The following is a 24,214-nucleotide window of genomic DNA, read 5'->3' as shown; positions in this document are numbered from 1 at the left end:
AAATTGAAGACTATATCCACGCTTTTTGAGAAATTTTGGAGGTTTCGGGGCCCGGTGTCGAAGAGTCTTGAACTTTTAGGGGATGTATCTCGGGGTCATATAATGCTGCTTGGAACCATATATGATCATTATTTGCTGTCATAAATGTTCGTGGTAGCCTTGAGTTAATGAAATCGGTGCAAGTTGTAAACCGGTAAATTGGTTGTTTAAAGGCAAATTGGATGGTTCCACCCACTCAATGAGACTCCCGGATGGTATTAGGGACCATGGTAAACTTTTCGGCAATTTTTATTTACAGGTGAAAAAAAGTCGAAAAAATTAAAAATTGAAGGCTAATATCCACGCTTTTTGAGAAATTTTTTAGGTTTCGGAATCCGGTGTCGAAAAGCTTTGAGATTTTAGGGGATACATCTCTGGGTCATATAATAGTGTTTTAAATCATAAATGATCATTATATGTTATCATAAATGTTCGTGGTAGGCTTGAGTTAATGAAATCGGTGCAATTTGTAAACCGGTAAATTCACCATTTAAAGGCAGTTTGGATGGTTCTACCCACCTAATAGGACTCCTGGAGGGTATTAGGGACCATGTTATTAAATATTTTGTCAATTTTTATTTACAGGTGTCAAAAAATTCCAAAATTTCAAAATTTAAGGTTAATATTCACGTTTTTTGAGAAATTTTGGAGGTTTAAGGCACGGTGTCGAAAATCCTTGAGATTTAAGGGGATACATCTCGGGGTCATATGATACCGTTTGGAACCATATATGATCTTTATATGTTGTCATAAATGTTCGTAGTAGGTTTGATTTAATGAAATCCGTGCAAATTGTAAACCCGATAATTAAATTGGTCGTTTAAAGGCAAATTGGATGGTTCCACCAACCCAATTTGACTTCCGGAGGGTATAAGGGTCCATGGTAAATATTTCGGCAATTTTTATTTTCGGGCAAAAAAAAATTCAAAAAATACCATGAAGACTAATATCCACGTTTTTTGAGAAATTTTGGAGGTTTCGGGGCCCAGTGTTGAAGAGTCTTGAAATTTTAAGGGATACATCTCGGATCGGGGTCATTTGATTTTAATTATCTTTTAAAAGTTAAAAAAAATAAAAAGGAGGAATGAAATGCATGGATGAGTCATGCATGAATGTATAAAATACCTTAAGTCCTTGATGAAGTCATTTGAAAAGGTCACAAATTATTTATTGTTGGAAATCTTGGGATTAATAATAAAAGCTTAATTTGATACTTTTATTTCTAAGACCGCCAAATTTTGATTTTTTTTCCCACATCAATATTGATGAAATAATGAGGATAAAAGACTAGATATTGATAATTAGAGTTTATGTGCATGAATTAACTGAACCAAATTAAGTTTATAAGGCCATGACTGATGAGTGCAAAATAGTTTATGTTATTTCCATTTGCGATAATAATAATTTGGGGTTAATTCCTTCCAAGTCAATAAGTTCTGTTAAAATAACCATTATGATATATATATATATTTAATTTAAATTGAATTGAATTAGAAAACTTAGAATTATTTAATTTAAACTATAAATCCTAGATTAAAAATAAAAATAAAAATAAAAATTCTTTGACAAGAAAAATAAAATAAAATTATAGGACGGTTTTGTGTGCTTCCTATCATACATATCAGGTTTTGTACTAATAGAATCATAGTTTTTCTTCGATGACTAGTAATTAATACAAGCTAGGAGACACACGCCCATTGCGTGTGCAATATAAAATTCTATATGAATTGATTCTCCATTTTTTTCTGTACTATTATCTACCTTATTTTAATAAAAAAAAATATTGAATTTAAAAATTGATGTAGTCTTGGAGGTTTTTATTTTTTATTTTTATTTTTAAAGGTAGTAGTTTTTATTTTTAAAATAGGATGTTAGTTTTTTTAAAACAAAAATAAAATAAAATTAAATAAAATAAAACAAGAGAGGGGTATTTTGGAAAAGTAAAATTTATCACAAAAAATCCCCTTTCACTTTAAATATTACTAAAGATATTGAAAATGCTTCAAGATTAGTTTGAGAGGAAACGCATGAACGGATGAACATCAGTTAAAAAAAACATGTACATATATAAAAGTTGATATTTTTATAAATAATTTAGATGAATTTAATAAAATATATACCACATAAGTATATTACTTATTATGTATTAATCACAAAGCACGGCCGATCAAATAAAGGAGAATGGGTGTGAATAATGTCAAAATAAAAACGTTTTAACTAAAACCAAAATGAAGATGTACTTTAAAAGAAGTTGCAAGGGGAAATCTAAAAGGAAGATAATGACAGTTAATCGGTGTGTTAAAAATTAAGTACAAATATTACACTTTGAGATACCATACGAAATAATGGGAAATAATAAATATTCAAGAAATTCGTTGTTATTAAGCCAAGAAAACAATAACGATAACATTTAGGAACACGTACAATTAATATTATCATTCAAGTACACGTCCATAATTTTCATGTCAAAATCAATGAGGAATTTTATATTGAGACGCAATATTAATACGAGTGTTTAATTTCCTTATAGTTGCTTCCTCAAAGAGAACTTGAAATTTGTAAATTGTAATGATAGATAGTTAGATACTACGTAAGTCTTTAGACATTTTAAGAGAATGGGGACTATGGGGTTAGAGTTGGGGTCGATTTTTGGGTCATCCACTCATCCCCTGACACTCTCTCTTAATTTATTTGCGTTATAATTGGACCTACATTTTTTAGTCTTAATTAATTTAAATATTTACTAACCTCATACGCAATTTTTCGTCTGAAAATTCAAAACAATGCTACTCGTTTTGTGTTTATTACTTTCTCTTATACGCCGTCTTTTTAGTTGTACCTACTTTTGCTTTATTTCTTACTCGACCATGCAACATGAGGGTCCACTAACCTTTTACTTCCCCAATGAGCAAAAAAAGAATATGATCCGATCCGTTACCCTTGATTATCGAGTTTATTGTAAATGAACAGAACTTAGGATAACCGAGACATTATCAAATTTGCTATGGATATGGAAGTTTAAATTAATTGAAGGCACATATATTATAAAATCATCTTGATAAATTTTAGAAATCAAGCTAGCATTACAAGTTTGATTTTTACTTTTTTTCTAATTTGGGGGAAGAGGGGTTACTGAACTAAAGAATTGGTACGTTATTCCCCACAAAAACAGGAAAATAAATTGACTAGTGTTTTGTGCTCTTCTGCTTCCTTGAACTTGACTTCACCGGCAGTATCCTAATTCTTTTTGCCACTCGTACAAAATCCCTGCTCACAATCATATGTTACAAACTTACAATCTGAGTTTAAAATTTTAAATTTATATATTTTTCTTGAAAAAAATAAATGTTTAATTTCCTCTAATTAATTCCTCCTATATAAGAAAAAGAAGAAATACAATATGTCTACATAGTGTGATGACCTCGTAAATTCTCATTAGGGCACATGAGATGAGCGTAGAGATATATACCCGAACACACAAACAATGCTTATACAATAAGGTTTGATTTTATAATCTGTCAAACTAGAGAAAATAATTAGAGTAAATGAATTTGTGTGTGTTGTATTACGATAATATGGAATATATTTATACAACTTAGGAGAAGAGATTAGGACTTAAAATCGGCCCATTAGCTATACATAATAGCTATACATAATACATGGTTTAACATAATCAATTTATAATATGGTGAATATTATAGCAAATATTCTTAATTTCTTCTAGTATGTAAGTAATATGAGTCGACATCTTATTTGTAAAACTTGAAAACGAGGAGATTAATTATATAGTAGTTTCAATTTAACATGAACTACAAGACTTTTAAAATTGCATATATATACTAGCTAGTATATTATATTATACTCGTACGTACCTTGCTGCTTAAAGCCATGGAACGATTTGGAAAGTGTGAAGAGTAGCTTAGAAGATGAAGGAAATTTTATAGAAGGGTAGTTAATCAATTAAAGGCTTTATTATAGGACAATCAAAGAATAATCATCCTAATTAATTTAACTCTCCTTCAATTCTTCAAACTTAAGAAACAATGCATGCAAGTTGATACTCAAGAGACATGCACATACTAGCTAGCTTAGATAGCTAGCCATCTTAATTAAGGAGGAAATTATCATAAGAGATGAATAACATCTTATTCAATCCTTCGATCTTATAATGAAATAAAATAAACAATCTCTATTTTCTCAAATTTATAATTGTACCTATTTTACTTGACCTTTTCTATTTTAATTATTTTATTTTTTCAGCTAGAAGTGCTATCTTATAATGAAAAGGGTGCATGCTCCAATAAGTTATTGGACATGCCCTAAAAAAGTTTTAAGATGATGATGTTTGAATCTATATCATCTAATTTAATTTATAGTAGCATGTTGGTGATAATATTATTCTAAAAAAAAATACTAGATAAAACTTTTCAAAACCATGTCCGTATAGATGGTCTGACGCATTCAAGTTGAACTGTCGTATGTCGGATAGATTGCTTTACTTGCGCAACTTGTATATACCATTTCAAAATAGGTCAGATGGTGAACGTTTGCGTCCCTTACTTAAAAGACAGATAATACATATTACGCAAAAAATAAATGACCAGTCGACTCTACATACCTTGAGGTCCATAGGCTTAAATAGGTGATTAATTTTGGTGTCATCAGTTACACACACCTAACTGAAGTAAATAACTCGTTGCTTGGTTGGGGGAGGTTGGATGTGAAATCACGTACATATATTTTGGGAATTAATACAACATATAGTGCACAACAATAAGTAGTACTAACTTTTGGTGCTCTAAAACAATTAAGTTGATAAAATAGGACAAGTTTTGGGACCAAATATGTATTGACATTTTACACAGACTACTTAAATATTTATGCACACCCAAAAACAAACACATTAATAATCTATAATTCATGCAATATTTATATGTACCTACATATACGTAATTTCCAGAAAATCAGTGTCCCAGGACACTTATTATTTTTAAGGTGTTGTCCACAGTGTATTGTCTCCAATCTTCTGATTCTTGCATCTTTCTTATTATACGACTACTAATTAAATATCTTCCTCTCCAATTCTCCATCCGTATTATTATTAATTAAATAGTCAGATTCATACGTAATTTATATGAATCGTACTAACAAAATGAAAACTAAATTAAATTCAAAGGGAGTAAATTCAGAAAAAATTAATTAGTACTCGAACAAAGTATCATCAAATTAAGCGATAAGCATATTATTTAATTTCCCACATGATATATTATAGTTATATCTAAGAACAACATAGTGTTGCTTGCAAATATTTTTTTTCGAATAAAATTTAATTGTGATGTAATTTTAAATTGATAAATTAGATGTCTTAAATTTTTTAAAATATTACTTTAGTTTCTTTATATTTTAGTTAAAAAAAAAAAGTAAATTGGGCAATAAACTTCATAAAAAAATTTATTGACACCAAAAATTCTTGTATTATTTTGCCCAAATATTATGATGGTTTTTCGATTAATTATCATGTAAAAATTCCCGATCTTTAATATATCATACACAACAATAATTTATTCTATTTTTAGCGAAATTTTCATTTATAAATAAACAGACCCCCTTAAAATAATAAAAAGCCGTTTCAAATTAAAATAAATAAATAAATATGCTTCAAAAAAATAAATAAATATTCCTAAAAAAACCTTAAATAAATACATAAATAAAAACATAATCATGAATTAAATGAAAAAAAGTAGATGAAGAGAAATAGTAGAGAGAAAAAAGACGTACTTCCACTGAAGATCACCAGCAAGAAGAAGATCATTCTCCATATCTTCATAAGCAATAACATAACCAGGAACAGCATTAGACAAATCAAGTTGTTGTTGTTGTTGTTGTCCATTATCACCACAAATATTATTATTATTATTTTCATCATCATTTTGTTGAATATTTGCAATTTCCACAAACATTTGTCTAAGAGCCTTGGCTAAACTTTGGTAGTTACCATGGTTTTGTAGGTTAATCCGGTGACAGATCGATCTGCCCTCGAGCACAACTGTGATCGAGGGCACAACGTTTAGGACTAGATCTCCACCACCACCATCTAACCTCCCTGGTTGGAGGAAGCGATGGTGATGATGGGGTGGTTTACTTATATATAATGATTGTTGTGACGTCGTTGAGGACGACGCCACAGATGTAGTAGGGTTAGTAGGGGCGGTAGGTGCACTAAGAAGTCTAGTGTAGAAACTATCATGCCATCTTCTTTTTAAGGATTCTTGCCTTTGAACCTCAATAATATTGTTGTTGTTCATGTTATACATGATAATTATGTATGTATGTTTGTATGCTAATTATAATATATGCTTCTAATAATTATATAAGAAGCATATATTATAATTCTTGAAATATTTCTTCTCAAAATGTTTTTGAAGAGAGAGAAAGAAGAGAGAGAAAGGGAGAGAGAGTCGGTGGAGGAGGTAGTTAGTGTGAGTGATCAAGCTAGCTTTTAGTGGTATGTTTGGAATGAATGAAATTATATAACATGAAAGAGAGTTTAAATAGAAAGGGTTGGATAGGAGTACATTTATGTCTGAATTGAAATTATATATCTTAATTAATTGATTTAGAGGGTTTTTTTTTTATTTTATAAATTATTATATAAAAGTTTTTGGGGAAGTTCCTTTTTTTCCTCATTTCAAGATCAAGATGGTGAGTTGAATTGAATTTGCTTGGGATGCCGTTAGTTCAGAATTGGATACTTTTGTACGTAGCACTTTCAAAACATCAACACCTAAGAAGCAATGTTTTTTTTATACAATTGTAGTATGATAGTAAACTTAAACCCTCCGGCTATTAATACTTAATGATATAAATATAATCATATATATACTAAGAGGTGGTTAATAAGTCATTCGAATCAAGTTTAATTGAGCTCAATTTAGTTTAGATTAAAATCAAGCCAGGTATATATGGGCATAAATCATTATGTGCAAGTAAATTATAAAGGTCTATATTCAGTTAATTTTGTAAGACAATACAATAAATTAATTGAATTGGATCCGTCGAGCATGTGACATCAAGTGTATGTAGTCCAAGTGATCCAATTCGGAAAAAAAAACATATATACGAAGTATGAATACTTAGGTTTATTGATATTTTATCTATTACATATGTGGCTCAACATAATCTTTGGTTTATATATGATACTCTGTAATTTCTTATAAAAAAATCAACAAGGGATTGATGATCATAAATAATAACTTTAGTTCTCAATAAAGAAAAAGTTTTAATTATATATTGAACTGAGTTGAGATTTAACCTGTTGTACTCTTGAACTTAATAACTTGATAAACCAAGTGAAAATTTTGCGTTATTATTTTCCTTATGAATTAACAAGAATTGATCATTCCAAGATCTACATAAAGGAGGAGAAACCCTAGCTCCTACCAAGCAAGATGGATACTTGTGATCTACCTTCCACTTTGACTTGGGGTCCTAATTATGCTTAAATCAACGGAATATATGAAACCATTATTTATTTATTTATTTTTGGTTGTGAATTGAAACTTGTTTATTATGATAAAAATAACTAGTCGATATGAATTAATTTGATAATAAGTTAAAATAAGTTGATCGATTATACATGAGCACACATCCTAACATTAAGAGATACATCGACAATGTGAGAAGTATCATCCCACACATACACTAAATTAAGGGTTCGGTTTTTATAATAAATTATTTGAAACCAAAGAATAAAAAAATAGATAATGAACAAGTTGTTGCTTGTGTTTGACATAGTGACTTAAAATTCCTTGTCTGGCTGTCTAGTGTTTGTGTTTGAACTACTTGCAAAGATAAGGCCCCCATGCGGAAGAGGCATGTTTGCTTGCGAAACCCAAAAGTTGGTTGAATCATATAAATATAATTCTATTATATTATATGGTACTATTACATTATATTTGGATCTTTGTTCACTAACATGAACAATATCATATAATTCTTATTTTATGTTGATAACAATACATGAAGAAATATAGGATCTCATCTAATTTTTATACATATAATTTTTATGGGGATCACATAATTATAATTATAATTATAATTATAATAACGTGAAGGCGAAGCAATTTAGGTTGGACCATATAAATATAAGAGAAAAATACATGAAATTAAATAAAATTGGTAAAATAATTCTTGTAAATTGAAATTGCATGGACGTAAGAGAAAACCTTTGAGCGTTACCGTCGGCGAATGGTTCGCTTACAATTTTGACTCAAATTTAATTTTATTAATTACAAACAATTAAACATGACACTGAATTAAAGAAGATGCTTTTCTTTTTGTTGATCCCAAAGTATAAATTTATTTTTAATTTTGTTTGGATATTATGAAAGTTGCATTAGATTTAAGGACACAAAACTAATCTTAAGATCTGTATTAGTGCATTTCAAAGAGATCAGTATTAACGTGGCATTACTTCTGTTCTAGACTTCCAGCCTAACATTGTAAGTTTTCTTTTTCTCATGTTTTACATAAATTATTAATGATCGTTTTCTTTTTCTCCTGTTTTTCGTAAATTATTTATGTACGTACTTTTAATATTTGACCAAGAGGTAGGTGACATATGGATTGTACTCTTGAAGTCTTGACTCTTGAGTCTTGAAGGTGTTATGATTGGATTTGATTAAGGTTTTATTTGATCGGATTATGGAACATAATTGGGTTCAATGTCGAGTTTGGTTATGGGTAGGCCACAATAGGGTCATTATTGTAAACTAATTTACTGTGCCTTTTGTTATCAAGCTATTAGAGTAAGTGCAGACTATGACACTCAACGTTTAAAAAATTACGAGTAATATTATACAAAAATGTATATTAGCTAAAATATCATTTCACAAAGAGATTGGAATCAATTTCAGTCATATAACGCCATATTTCAGTTATTTTGAAACAAAAAGATTGAAATCAATTTTAGTCATGGCTAGCTAGATTCAATTTTAGTTCAACTCAAAGTCAATTTATCCAAACTTGGTTACTATTCCAATTTTGGGTAGAGTTTGCAAATATATTCCATCCCAGGCCCACTATCTATATCATACGTACATTCATAATAAGAGCAAGTTTAGCTCCAAGTCTTAAGACTTGGAGTGACATCATTATTTTAAGTCTTAAGACTTATGCTTAAGACTTTTCCCATTTTTCTTCAAAAATCTCAAACAAGTCTCAAATTGAGTCTTGAAATTTCAAGACTCAACTTAAGACTTGAGATTGGGACCCACTACTCTCACCTCACTTTTATTTTTATTATCCCTTTTTTTTAATCCTTACACTTTTCTACATATAATATGTCAAATATTTAAGTCTTAGGGTTAAAGTGATAAATATGTGTAAAGTGAGTCTTAACAAGAATTTAATGACATCATTTTCAATGGGGGCCACCAAAAATGATGTTACATCCAAGTTTTAAGACTTGGGGCTAAACTTGCTCTAATATACTACTACTTTCAAAATTTGTTTCTATTACATTGCATTATCTCTTATTCAAAATATATTATCTTATTTTTGTTAATTTTTATTTGCAACAAATGAATATTTTATATTTTATAAAAAATAACCCTTTATTGTAACTAAAAGTTAATTGAGGTAGTATGTCATCATTTTACATTATCACATACATACTAGGGGTGAGCATGGGACGGGTACCCGTACCCGATAACCAATATCACTAAAAGTGATATCCATAACCCGAACTGATAAATTCGGGTACCCGGATTTTCGGAAGGTTACCGGGTACCCAATAAAGTATCCAATAGTGATAATAAAACTTAAAATATTAGTTATTATGATATTTTTTTAACACTAATTAACAACAATACCACATGATCTTGACCAAATTATTAATAACATTACTAATTATTGATATTATATAGTGATTACGAAGTAATGTAAGAGTTTAAATATTGAAAAGATAGATTTAAGTAAGAAAAAAACAAAATAATTGCTTATCGGAACGAAACGGGAAACCGTTAATTTTAAAATGATACCCAAAAACCATACCCGATAACAAATTATCGGAACGGGTACCCGAACCGTTATGGTTATCGGAACGGGTACCCGAACCGTTATGGTTATCGGATCGGGTACCCTAATTTTCGGAACATGTTCGGATTTTCAGTTTTTCGGGTAGTTTTGCTCAGCCCTAATACATACACCTTTCCTAAAAATAAAACATGATAAGTGAAGGAGCCTAATTTAAGACCTCAAGTCTCAACTATTTCCCATATAATAACTTGGGGCACGGTTTCCCATATAATAACTTGGGGCACTATTTGAATCCATATTCTAGTTAAAATATCATAATTAAATATTTTTAGTTAAAAAATCAATTCATTTGTTAAAAGTCATGCAACATCTACAATAAAATCAAAATCACTAGGTACTGGATATTTACCTATTTGATTAAATAAAAGTCTCCTCAATAAGATCTACAACCGAAGTAGATGAAATATTACTCTGATTCGTATTGAGAACATTAATAAGTTGAAATTTCTTAAAAAAAACACTCAATCACTTCATTTACTATTTGTGATTGTAATTGTTAATATATCAACTTAACAAAAAGTTTAACACTATCACGTCCCTTTACATGAGAGCCCTTTAGACTTGAAATGTGGATGCAGCATAGGCCATCTGCATACCCTGCATGCGAGAAAATCATGCATGATCAATTGTGTAGAATCTCTAGTAGTTTTCTCATACAAATCAAACTAATTAATTACTAGGTTGACGAGTAATGCCTTAGTAGATACGGAGTTAGAAGCATAGACATAAACAAGTATTCCAAGACAAGGTGCAAGTTAAATGTAAGTATTCAAAGAAAGTGTGATTATTACAATACAAAAATCCAGCATTCATCAATCACTCTTTGAATAAGTAAAGATAGCAATTGATGTGGGTCAAATATAAGATCATGGTCATCAAGTAGTGGCAAGTAACTCTTCGTATTTTCTTTCAATATAGTCAGTATCAGATCAATTGTAAATAAAAAAAGCATATGGTCATCCATCGTTGGTCAAATATGCTTCTTTCGATTTATCTTACTGTCTCTGATCGTATTATAATAAATATTCATAATTGTCAATATATAGTATAGTGGGACATGTACTCTCTTTAGTATATGACTACTTTATTTAATTAATAAATTAATAAAAATTCTTATATGTGGCTGACCACACGGTGTGGCATAATAGAGGTTACTTTATTATTGTTATAGCGGTTACTCTATCAGTGTTGCAGGGAGTTACTCATCAGTGGTATAAGGGTTACTTGGTCAGTGTTATAGGAATTACTCGGTCAGTGTTACAATACAGAGGTTACTTCGTCAGTGATATATGGGTTACTTGATCAGTGTTATAAGAGTTACTTTGTTTTGTTAACATCTGACCACATGGTGTGGCTAGTCAAACACAAGACAAGCTGATAAATTAATATGATGTGTGTGTGTGTGTCTCTTCTATTCTTTCGCTACACATCCATACACACGCACACCATTTTCACACCATCCACATTTAGAGATGACAAATGGGTCATTTAGATCGGGTTTAGGTTGAGTTAGTTTGGTTCAAGTCATTCTCGGGTCAGATTTATTAGAAACATTGATTATTGGCCTTTTGAGTATGGATTAAGGAGAAATGGCGATTTCAGGTAAAGTAGATGTCTCAAGTTAGGTTTTTTCGAGTTGGGTATGGTCGTATGGATCATTTTTCCAAGTCATTTACATTCAATGGATGCAAAGTTGCAAACCAAACCAGATCTGCCCGTCGCCCACCCTTGACCCATCCATCGACGAAGATCATACCAGCCCAGGACTACTTACAGCCAAAACTATCACACTTCGCTACAATTGGAATGTGGAAGTACTTCATCCAATGTCTCAATCACTGATTTCACGAAGGTGAGTTTTTTCTAGCAAAAAGTTTGGTGTTAAGACTGAAGAATGAGGTGCAAATTTTAATTCGACAAACAAAAGTGCATTGTGAGAATTCTGATACCTTGTTACCCCTTTCAGATTGCACCATTTGAATCAATGTTATGTAACTAATGTAAATGCATAATTTCATTAAATGTATAATAAAGAAGGTCCATTTTCATACATATTACAGCTTTCTGTCTCACAAAATTACTGTTAAATTACAATTTCCTTCAATTTCTGACTATACTTATAATATCAACTTATTATGTTACAAAATATAATAATACCCTGCCCAAAAAAAAAAAAGAGAAAACAAAAAAAAAGGATCATCTTACAGAAAAATGAATTACATAAATAATTAATTAAGCTACGATTATGCATCCTTATCAATTTCAAGGATGGTAATCGTAACAAATGTATACTCCTTCCATTCTTTCCTTCGATAATTTTTGTGTCTTTCGACTGCTGTTTCTGAATGTTAATAAGCCGCGTCATTACCAAACATCACGCAAGTATCTATTAGTAGTCTGCAAATTCTTCACCATGGCTTCTGCTTTGGTACTATCCATACCGCCCTACAAACCAATTAATCAAACAACCAATAAGTATCCTCGCAACATTTCACAACTCACAAGTATGTACTATGTAACAAGTATATTGGTGTAATAAACAATCTGCTAATTGACGGTAACAAATGAAGGAAATGGGAATAAGCTTGTATGTATGTTTGCAAGCAAATTTTATGCCCAAGTCCGAGGTAAATTCATCTCCAGATATGTTTCTCTTCATATCCATTCACTTGATACCACAGCAAAGACCAGTAACAAGTGATAACGGAAAATTATGAAGAATAACAGTGTATTTGAAAGTGAAGATGCATTTCCACGGACATTGAACTGCTATTATTTAATACAGAACACTATGTCATTATCATTACCGCCTTGCATTGACGGTTACCTGAAAAGCCATTATTATTAAAAACAACCACTTTCACAACTACAAGACTTTATTTTAGTTTCTTTGCAATATTCTTTGGTTTGGTAGTTTCAAATTGACATTTACTCAAAATGCCTTAAATAGCAGAATGGTCATTTAAGGAGGCTAGCAGAGTTAATTTGAAAAAAACTGTCGCAAAAGGTGGTTAGCTACAATAAATCATTGTAAAAAAGTACTTTTCGGGGGAGAAAAAAGGAAGTGCGTGAAAAGATGTTTTTGACAAAATGGCTGGAGGTTACGGTGAAGTGTGAACCATTCAAAACCATAGAAATTGCAAAGGACGTGAGAAAGGTGGGACTTGAAGAAAGCAACTAGTGTTGTTAATGAATTGTATTAATTACATATTATGTATCGTATATATATGCAAGTGATCCTAGCCTCAAAGTATTTTTGCATGTGGACATACCTGCTCCTGTAAGATTGTGTGAAGGGTGCGGTGGACATCGCGTGCCATGCCTTTAGCGTCACCACATACATAAATATAACCTCCTTGGGATATTACGTTCCACACATCTGAAGCCTAAAATTGGCAATAAAAAGAAGAATTAAATTTATTATGTCTTTACGTCCTGTTGATTGATTATCTAAGTATCCAACCAAATGTTCACAATGATGAAGATGTAGGCATACCCTTTCCATCATTTTGTGCTGTACATATTCTTTCGTGGGGCCCTCTCGTGAAAAAGCAACTATTAGCTCTGAAAGTGCGCCACAATCAACAAAGTTCTGGAGCTCATCTTCGTAAATATAATCCTTCACCAAAAAAAATTTATCCATCAATACACATTAAATAAAAGATGCAACATTGTAAAATGGGGTAGGAAACTCAAGTATGTCTCACCACTTTACGGTTTCTGCAGCCGAAAAACAATAATGCTTGTCCAAGCTCCACACCGTCTTCTTTCATAGCAGACCTTTCCTGAAGTTGAGAACCATAGAAGATATGAGTATTGAAATATTAGAAGAAAAGGACACTTGATAAAGAGAAATACTGATTAGTCAATTGAACCTGCAAGAAGCCCCTGAAAGGTGCTAGACCAGTTCCAGGACCAATCATTATAATTGGGACAGATGCATCTGCTGGGAGTCTGAAATTGGACTGCCTCACGAAAATAGGCGCCCAACTAGAATTATGGGTCTCCTCTTGAGACAACGAATTCTGAAAAGACAAATACATGGTTAGAAAGAAGGGCTTACTCGGACGCAAAAACAATATACTTCACATTTTATTCAGCTTTATCCCATAAATAGAACATGTTTCAAGTAGGCAATAAAGGAATAAGATGGATGGATCATTTAACTATTGCCCAACAAATTATGTACATAAGTTTACTTTTCCACAAGAAAGTCGAAGACATTGTCATAATCTCGCCATTGAATTTTGAACTTAACTAGTAGTCTATAACCAACCAAGTGAACCAACAAACCCTCACTGGTCGCGCAATAGATAGGTATCCCCCCTACCCCTTCTCCAAATCAAAAAGTAGGCTCCAGAATCAAAGGCAAAAGACTATTATAACAACTGCACTATCAAGAAATTTCATAATAGAATCAAGAAATTACTACTATAACAAACCTTCATCCAAGTTGAGCACACTCCTTTATGAATCCTTCCAGTTGGCATTTTATCAAGAACTAATGCACACGTAACATGAATTCTTGATGGGGCCACTCTGCACACACGACAGCCAAATGTGTAATGGTTAGTATACCGCACCATCATCTTAGAGCCAATTACTTCAACTATCAAACCAATTTAGATTGCTTCTAAATGAACTTGGAGCAAACATATCCAGAGAGAGAGAGAGAGAGAGAAGGCCAACTAGAAGATAGAAGCGCTCAATATTGGCAGTCTTTCAAACTAATATTATACTAAAATCAAGCTTAAATAAATAGTTAAATAATGACGGATATAGACCCTTTAAATGTCAACAGTCGCCAAGAAAGATAGAAAAGTTAAATGTCAATAGCATGTTCGACAAGAAAGTGGAAGTATATATTACCGTGGGGAAGATGAGATTGAGTAGAATCTTGGCTGCAAACGTGGTGCCACTGCAGCAAAGAAAACTCCAAGTGATGGTTTTGCTGAAGGGAACTCATACATGACCTCAAGGAGACTCCTCTGACTCGCAACTACCCACTGGGCATATTCATCCTGGAGAATATAGCTCTAGTTATTTAACAGACAAGTAAAAGGCTATAGGCGTAATAATAATCAAATGACATAAAAAGCCTTTTCACCTTTCCAGCAGGAGATGCAAGATATCTCAGTTGTTCGGCTTCATTGGCATCAGAAGCATGAGCTGCTAACGCTAGCAAAGCAGACTGAAAAACACGTGTCAGAATGACGAACAATTCACAGCATACAAAAGATGAAGGTCAGGCAAGCTGATAAGATATGACAAACCTTTTTAGGGGAGCTTAAAAGATCTGCATATCTAGTGAGAGCTGCTCTTACAGTACAAGGCGGGAAAGGCGGTGGTAGTGAGGATCCAGCAACAGGAGTGCCATCTTCATTATCGGTATGGATAGAGAAGAAAGTATCAGGTTTCACACCAAGTAACCTTTCAGCTTCCTCCACAGTCTCAACAAGATTTTCACAATAGACACCAACATGATCCCCTGTCTCGTATCTGGAAAAAAAAAATACAAATTAAAATCAGAGAAGAAGATCAGGAAGAGAACCTTAGTTTGGTCCCAAGCAGTCAAATAAAGAGCACATGTACCAATGGAACAAAGAGGACAGGGAAAAAGCATAATTGATGTATGAGCCATGGATCTAGGATGCAAAACTTACTTTAGTCCGGTTCCAGCAATGTCAAATTCCAAATGAGTGCAAGAACGATCTGAAGCAGGAGTGTGTAGCTCCCTTCTCACGGCAACATTTGATCTTCACCAATATAGTAGCCAAATCAGATAGAAGAACAAGATACGAAATTTAAAGGTCTTCATCCATTAAATCAATCTCTTTACTATACCTGCAGGGATGTTGAGCGTCAAAGACAGCGTGACCATTAGCATTCGCCCAACTCTTGTCTTGCTGAGCTGCATTAGAAGCCTCATGATAAACTACACGGTATTCTGGAATGGTAGCAGTATACGGAGTAGAAACAGCTACATCATCCTCATCCCGAAGCAACCGGTCTAATTCTGGCCAGACTAATTCCTTCCTGAAATTGACAGACTTCAGTATATTTTCACCAAATTACAAGTTCATTATTAAGAAGAAAAGTTTCAGACAATACCAAGCTGAAAAGTCATCTTCAATGCACTGGTCATCATCACCAAGACCAACTGGAACAAGGCGATTTCCACCTGCAATTGACATAAAAGGTCATCTCTTGCAAGTATAAGACCTTTATGAATGTTACTCAACAGACTGCAGTCACTGCAATACCCATCCCCCTCTCCAAAAAAAGGTCAAACCAGTACTTTTATTAACTTCCAAATTTTTTGTACGACTCTCAACCACCGCACTTATTGTGGCTTTCTCTATGATACTTGCAAGTCGCAACTTCCATTCAAAAAAGCACCCACACATTCAGTTCAACATGTACATAAAAAATAAAGAAACTTGCCAAATAATCCTCACATCAAATTACTTATCACATGATCATCCATAAACTTAATTAATGTCATATTAATCAGACAATTCAACCTGTCTGAATAATAGTGCCCCATGATTCCCATCTAATAGGTTTGAATGTCTGATCATCAATAGTTTCAAAAGATATCTATGCAAAACACAAATACTATATTAATTCCTCAAGAAAGTATCTTCAAGAAGCATAACTTTTATAGTTCATTTACTGCATTACGTAATTATGGAGGATCCAAGTCCACAAATACCGTTAAAATGAGAAAGAAGCAAGTCAATTGCCTAACAGCAAAGAACTAGAGCAACTAAAAGAAATTCTCTCGGACATTCTAACAAGTTCCCAACAAGAAACTACTTTCAAATTTTTAAGCCTAACAAGAAACATTTAAACAATTAGCAATTACATGCAAACTGTCACTGACAGCTCAACAATCAGGTTGACACAGACATTAGACTATTAGAACAACTAAAATAAGTAAAAGCTACCTTGCTCAGCGAGAAGCTCGTCAATCTCCTTACCAACCTGTTGATCATTAAAAATAATAATAACATTAACACCAAAAATAAAAATAAATAAAAGTATTTCCAGACAAAATTCACTATGTTCAAAAAATGTTAAAGTATTAGCTATGAGGGGTTTGGAAAATGTTACAACTAATCCTGGACATAAATTTGCCATTTTCCGAAGAAGCAATACAAGGGGAAGGATGAAACTTTAGGTGAAAGAAGTATATACCTTGTTGAAATGCTCATATTGTCTATTTCCAAGCCCAAACACTCCGTACTGGAGGTTTTGAAGCCACTCACCCCTATCCTTGCCCTATAACACAGAAGACAGAACATCCACCTTCGATAAATAAGTAATATAGACTTTCTACGCATTTTTAGGATCCAAAGAATCTTTTAATGACAACAACATAACTTATATTATAACATGTGAATTTCCTATTATTGATTTGCTGACGATTTATTAATCAAACACTAATTAATTAAGGTCAACATTCAAAATCGTATAAGTAAAGAAACATGAAGATTAAATCAAAAGCGAAATTTTCATAACATAATAACATGCCCCACACAACATACTAACATACTCCATCATCATTTTAAAAATGTATACAGAGCTACAAAGGACAATTAATTAGACAACATTCAACCCACGTCTTAGTATTCAACCTCGAGACTTTACCAACTAAGATAACTGGAATCCATACATGCACCTCAATCTTTAAAGGACAGTGACATAAATAGAATTCGACTAACTTGAACTCATAATTTTATACCTCTAAGAACCACTTATAAAACCTTGCTGCATTGTCTGTTGGCTCACCGTCTCCGTACCTGAATCAAGCATTTCATTCATCATTTACTTCACATATAATCATCAATTGAAAAAGGGAAATCAAGGAAAAGAAGAAGATACATACGTTGCCAAAAAGAAGAAAGCTAAAGATTCCTTCTTTAATTTTCTTTCATATTCTTCATCATCAGCAGCATAATCATCCTATACATTATTCAAAGATTCAGAACATATTCCAAAATCCCAAATTATAACACTTTCCCTCTATTGCATATTATTCAAAATTGAAAATCAAAATGCAAAAATTACAGAAATTAAAATAAAAGTAACAAAATTAAACAAATTGAGAAAAGGGGGAAAAGGTCAAACTTACCAAATCAACAATTTTAAAAGTCGCTTTCTCATATCTTGCTTTGGCTTCCTCTACTAACGCCTACCAACCACAAAAAAGTAAAAACACAGCAAAATAATTAACCAATCAAACAAATTTAAAATGAAACAAAAATAGTGTAAAATAAGATTCACATATTTCTAAACAAATCATATACAGTACAATAAAATAAAATCCAAATTTTCAGGTACCAATAGAAAAAACACGGTTTAGTATACGAGCCAAGTATAAGCATTAAATATACTTTTAAAACTGATATTGGTATTAGTTTAATATACAATTAATCACGCATCAATCAGTGTAATTAAATTATCGAACAAGATCAAAATAAAAACCTTGGCGAATCCCTCAGCTGTTCCAGTTTGAGTACCAAAGAAGACAGTAACCTTCTTCTTGCCATCATCAACATCAACATCATCTTCCTCCTTAAGAATCAACGGCTTAGGAAGTTCCGATACAACTTTGGAAGATTTACCACCGTTGGATTTCTTCCAAATGAGCAAGAAAGCAAAACCAATGAGTACAGCAATGGAGGTTGTAACAAACATAACAACTTCACGATTTTCAACGATGATCGCAGCAGCAGAAGAGTCTTCAAACGACGCGTTTAGCTGCTCGAAATTACCCTTAAAAATAGCACTCATTAGATCTAAAGGTGAAACCTTGATTGGGTTGGAATCCATTTGATTGAGTAAAAGGAAAAACCCCAGATCAAATTCGGTTGATTTATTGGGGAAAGAATTGGGATTTTGAAGAAATTGGATGATTTGATTAAAACCCAGAAATTAAAAATGGAAGAAAAATGGTGGGAAGAAATAATTATAGAAGAAAGTAAAATGGAGTTTCTCGCAAAAATGAGTTTTCTCTCTCCTCTGGTTTTGTGGTTGGAAGTGAGGTGGGGGTAGGAGAGACTCCTGAGGAAGAAGAGAGAGTTAGAGAAAGGGAGATGGAAGTTGGGAAGGGGTATTAATAATGTAAGAGTTTTTTTTTTTGGTTGGGTTTTTTTTTTTTAATATTATAATTATAATACGGGGTAATAATTGATCGAAGCCGGTATTGTATACAACGAGTGTATGTATATATATTATGGAGTACTGTATGATTTATTGCTGAATGAAGTGATATTTTGTATCTAGAATGTTATAAAATTTAGTAATTGGAATTGGATTTTTTTTTAACTTGAAGTGACTAAACTCGTTACTTAATATGTGGACTACGAATGGATTATACTTGAAATCAATTTTTTGTAATTTGAAGCGACTAATCTTACTATGGATTACGAAGTATATATTATAGGTCAATACACAAGAAAACTCTAAGTCTATGTCCTTAAATGATTGGCATGAAAAAATAGAAATTGTGTGGTGATTTTATGAACAAGATGTTTACTTTTCTAATATTTTTAATCATATCATTATTCTGCATATTTTTGTGTGGTTGGCTGACACACACCAAAACATCGACCGGGTAACCCCCGACCGATCGAATAATTCTTGTCCAATCGAGTAACCCCTCAAGTAACACATGACCAAGTAACTCCTAAGCGAGTGACCCCTGATTAACCGAGTAACCCATGATCAAGTACCCCCGACCAAACAAAGTGACCAACCACATATAAAACTTCGTGATCATTGTTATAAAGTATGATTGTCAATAGTCAATACATAACTCTATACAATACGATCATAGCTGTTAATTAACACATACGAAGTATATGATTGTGGATTCATAGATGTTAATTAGTATATGATTGCAAATCTTGAATTTTAGATAAATAAAATGATTAACTCATACACCCGTTGTATACAAGTTTACGTTGATATAACCAAAAACAAAATTGATGGCAATGGGTTAATTTGCGGGGTAGATTATAATTTGTGATGTAAAGAAGGTGAAAAAGAAGGAGGTGGAAAGAGAGAAGAGAAAAAAGAAATAGAGCGCCAACGCTCACCAACCCCCCACCACAAACAAACACCCTTTACAAGTCTTAAGAGAAATAACCAGTCAACTTACCTAACACCAATTTTACTAACCATAGTTAAAGAGGTTATAATGGTCATCTTTTCTCCACGTGGCCAATTGGGTTGATACTTCAATATTGATTTTTTTTGGGTTGCTTATTTCATTTTCATGTCATCATTTTTGGTGTTGTTGGATAATGCAATTATAGTGGTTAAAATTTAATTTCATATTATTGAGAAAATATAATTATGAGGGGGAAACATTAGGTTAGTTGAAATAGTGTACAAAATTTGGTGCATTTTGTTTAACAGCAACTTAGAATTTATACTTCACAGCTACTAACATAATGGGCATACTATTAATATAAAAGTTGCATTAATATAATTAATTAATTAATCCTTCAATTTTTTTTTTTTTTTGAAAGAAATTAATCCTTCAATTTATGAGAGAGTAAGTAAAGTATTCTTTAATTTGGTAAATAAAAACAAGTGGGGACATGGATGTGGGTGGCCACTACTTTAGTACATAAGTCCATATAGTTGTACAAATAATGGTACTGCATGAAGCCATCAACTAACATAAGATCTATCAAATACGGACTATAAAGGGGTATAGGTTATAGGGTATATTCTATTCATTTAAATTTTATTTTTAAAATTTAAAATTTGTTGAGAATTTTATTTGGATAAACACACACTTTATTTTGTTAGCTTAATTTACATAAACTTACTTTATTATATATATTTATCATTATATTCATGCTAATTATTCTCTTATTGAAATCATCAAAACATTTTTTTTTATAATTTGAAATAATTTAAATAAGTAAAAATAAGATGAAAATACTCCGACCCAACTATGATTGCAAAGATATACTGTAGATTATTGGTGGCATGCAAGGTCAAAAGAAATTATTATTATTGGAAATAATTGGAAATGTAGTTGACATGCATGATTATTCCATGAACAAACATAAAAGCAAGAGAGATATGGGGAGCCCAAAACTGGTGTAATAAGTGGTGGCTTAGATGATTATCAATGATGGAGTAAGTAATGAAAGAGCCAAAGTAGATAGGATGGCGAAGAGCTGAGGTTGGCGCGTCGTCAAATTGATGGCTCAATTCTTTAAGAACTTAGGGCCTATTCTCATCGACTAAACTCAGCTGAACTGATCTGAACTGAAATGAAATGAATATGTTAGGAATATAGGGAAATATATTATTGTGATATATTTTCCATAATATATATTAGTGATATTCTAAAATAGATTTATGGAAGTTTATATGATAGAGTTTATATTGTGTAGGTTATCTTTTGTAGGCTATAAATAATTAGGGGTGTCCATAATTCGGATAAAAACCGAAATCCAATCCATTCCAAACCGAATTATCAATTCGGATTGGATCCGAACTTTAAATCGGATTGGATCGGATTGAGATTTTTTGGAAATTCGGATTTTCGGATTGGATCGGATTTACCCTAATTGGATCAAATCCAAACCGAAAACCGAATTGTAAAATTAAGCTTGTATAAATATGGATTTCTTTAATTTTTGAAGTTTAGGTCAAATACTTACTACTACAAAAAATAAATTAGGGAGACTTTGTATTAATTAATTAATGACTTGACGTTGAGCTATTTATTTTACTCATTATTTTAAAGACTTTTAGTTGTATTAAAGCTTTATTTTTATAATTGTATTAGGAGCTAAAAAATAATGTATTATAATTCGGATTTTCGGATCGGATCCAAATAACCGAATTTTAATTCGGATTGGATCGGATTGGATCAAGAGAGAAATTCGGATCGGATCGGATTGAAAAATTGAAAACCGAATTATATTTCGGATTGGATCGGATTTGGACTAAATCCAAACCGAAAACCGAACGGACACCCCTATAAATAATAGCCAAGATCATCAATACAATTCAAGCTATTCTCTCATAAATAATTTGGCATGGTATCAAGAGCAGGTTAAATCTTAGGACCGCTCACAAAAATTTCCCCCCTGCCGGTGGGTTAGAAAGTTAAACCCACCGGTGGGATTCAAAATTTTGCTTCCGCTATGCAATATGAATACTCTTTAAATTTTTATTTTTTTTGGGTCGGTACACGTTAATCACATGTGTATGTGAAATTTTTTTTTGGGAGAATTTTTTTTTTTTGTGGGAGTATGTGAGTGGACTTCCTCCACTATAACACATCTTTAGAGATGAAGACATTAAATAGCGTTATGCTTGACGCAATATTTTAAAAAAAAAATCGGCTCTCTTGTGTCGTGAGACAAGATATATTTGGTTCTCCTTGTGCCGTGAGACAAGGTTTGTGAGTTGATTCGAGCATGATTTTGCTCCTTTGGATATGAGTGTGGTTTACTCTGAAAATCCAATAAGAGATTTGAGTGTGATTTACTCTGAAAGACCATTAAGAGATTTGAGTGTGGTTACTCTGAAAGACCAATAAAAGATTTGAGTGTGGTTTACTCTTGAAAAACCAATATTTGATTGGAGCTCGGTTTTGCTCTGGAAAAACCGACCATTAAGAGATTTGAGTGTGGTTACTATGAAAGACCAATAAAAGATTTGAGTGTGGTTTACTCTTGAAAAACCAATATTTGATTGGAGCTCGGTTTTGCTCTGGAAAAACCAAAAATTGTTATTTGCAGGTTCGAAAAGAATGATGTTCCTGTTTGATTGATGACTGATGAGTTCGAAAAGATGAACGTTCTCATCGTTGAAAAAGAAGAAACAATAAATTTGAAGGTGACATCAACAGAGAGGTGCAACTCGATCGACTTCAACAAAGTGCGAATTTCCAATCATAACGTTCGTGTTACTGCCGTTACGATTGCGGGAGGGTATTAGGAATATAGGAAAATATATTATTGTGATATTTTTTCCATATAGATCTTATGATATTATATTTAGGATAATAATATATCTTAGTGATATTCTAAAATAGATTTATGGAAGTTTATATGATAGAGTTTATATTGTGTATGTTATCTTTTGTAGGCTATAAATAATAGCCAAGATCATCCATACAATTCAAGCTATTCTCTCATAAATAATTTGTCAGAATATTTTAAAATAGAAGAAAATTAGGAGCTGAACTGAACTGAATTTCAATATATGAGAACATGCCCTGTTGGCATTTGTTTTGTTTCGTTTCTAGTCTATCAAAATGTACAAGATTGTGAATTCCAAACCCCCTCCCTTTTTTAAATGGACCGTCTTATTGACAAATTATATCTAGTCTATGGGATTATGTTGAGGTTATGAGATAGCTTGACTATAAAAATACCATGACCTAGCTTGACTATGCCGTGTTTGTGTTTACTTGGCAATGGGCATGCATTGATGCATGCATGTTCCAAGCAGGCAAGCATGCATCAAGGATATGATAATGGGTGTGTTGAGGTCTTGAGGATATGGTGGTGGACTAGTAGCTTTAACTGTTAAGCTCAGGCAAGTTTTGGTAAGGGTTGTAGCCTAGGTCATGGCTTGATGGTTATACTGCATCATGTGATGATGATATGGTTCCTGATGGTAGTCACTAGTCAAAATGTCTAAATGCACCCATCTAAATCTACTTGGAATTGATCAGATGAACAAAGAAAATCTTTAAAGATTGGAAGTACATAGTAATAGAATTCAAATTATCAATTTTATTTATTCTCCATAAGAAAATTAAAATACAAGTATTAATATAAACTTCAAATAGATGTTAAATACAATACTTAAATTGATAGATCCGATCCATGCTATCGGTGTTTGCTCTAATCCAATGATCTCTTTAACCAATATACGGACTTGAATCATAACCTCTATATAAAAATGTACACTACTAGCTTTCGTAAGTCAACTATATAATTCTACCATTCTCCCATATCAATTTTTTTTAGAAAATGCTCCATATCTATCTAGGTGATCGAATGATCGTATCTTCTTACCATAAAAA

The 24,214-nt window shown here is 32.1% G+C and overlaps 2 protein-coding genes across 2 annotated transcripts; both read right to left on the bottom strand.

The window, feature by feature from the left end:
- Positions 1-3,079: 3,079 nt before the first annotated feature.
- LOC110690833 (auxin-responsive protein IAA33-like) lies at positions 3,080-6,901 on the bottom strand. The gene is made up of 2 exons (XM_021867714.1): positions 5,818-6,901; positions 3,080-3,306 (listed from the first exon to the last, which is right to left on the bottom strand). The coding sequence occupies exons 1-2, from the start codon at positions 6,351-6,353 to the stop codon at positions 3,225-3,227; spliced, it is 618 nt and encodes a 205-aa protein (XP_021723406.1). The 5' UTR covers positions 6,354-6,901; the 3' UTR covers positions 3,080-3,224.
- Positions 6,902-12,127: 5,226 nt separating this feature from the next.
- LOC110690832 (NADPH--cytochrome P450 reductase-like) lies at positions 12,128-19,434 on the bottom strand. Its single transcript, XM_021867713.1, has 18 exons — positions 18,628-19,434; positions 18,275-18,334; positions 18,029-18,105; positions 17,885-17,942; positions 17,338-17,421; positions 17,088-17,124; positions 16,249-16,318; positions 15,982-16,173; positions 15,801-15,893; positions 15,411-15,636; positions 15,245-15,328; positions 15,007-15,158; positions 14,580-14,676; positions 14,013-14,162; positions 13,845-13,922; positions 13,634-13,756; positions 13,410-13,523; positions 12,128-12,582 (listed from the first exon to the last, which is right to left on the bottom strand). Exons 1-18 carry the CDS (start codon positions 18,973-18,975, stop codon positions 12,502-12,504), a joined length of 2,124 nt encoding a protein of 707 aa, XP_021723405.1. The 5' UTR covers positions 18,976-19,434; the 3' UTR covers positions 12,128-12,501.
- Between the last annotated feature and the right edge of the window lie 4,780 nt (positions 19,435-24,214).

Source organism: Chenopodium quinoa, unplaced genomic scaffold, assembly GCF_001683475.1.
Source record: "Chenopodium quinoa cultivar QQ74 unplaced genomic scaffold, ASM168347v1, whole genome shotgun sequence".
In the NCBI taxonomy this organism is placed as follows: Eukaryota; Viridiplantae; Streptophyta; class Magnoliopsida; order Caryophyllales; family Amaranthaceae; genus Chenopodium; species Chenopodium quinoa.
This window is presented reverse-complemented; position numbering and strand designations above follow the sequence as displayed.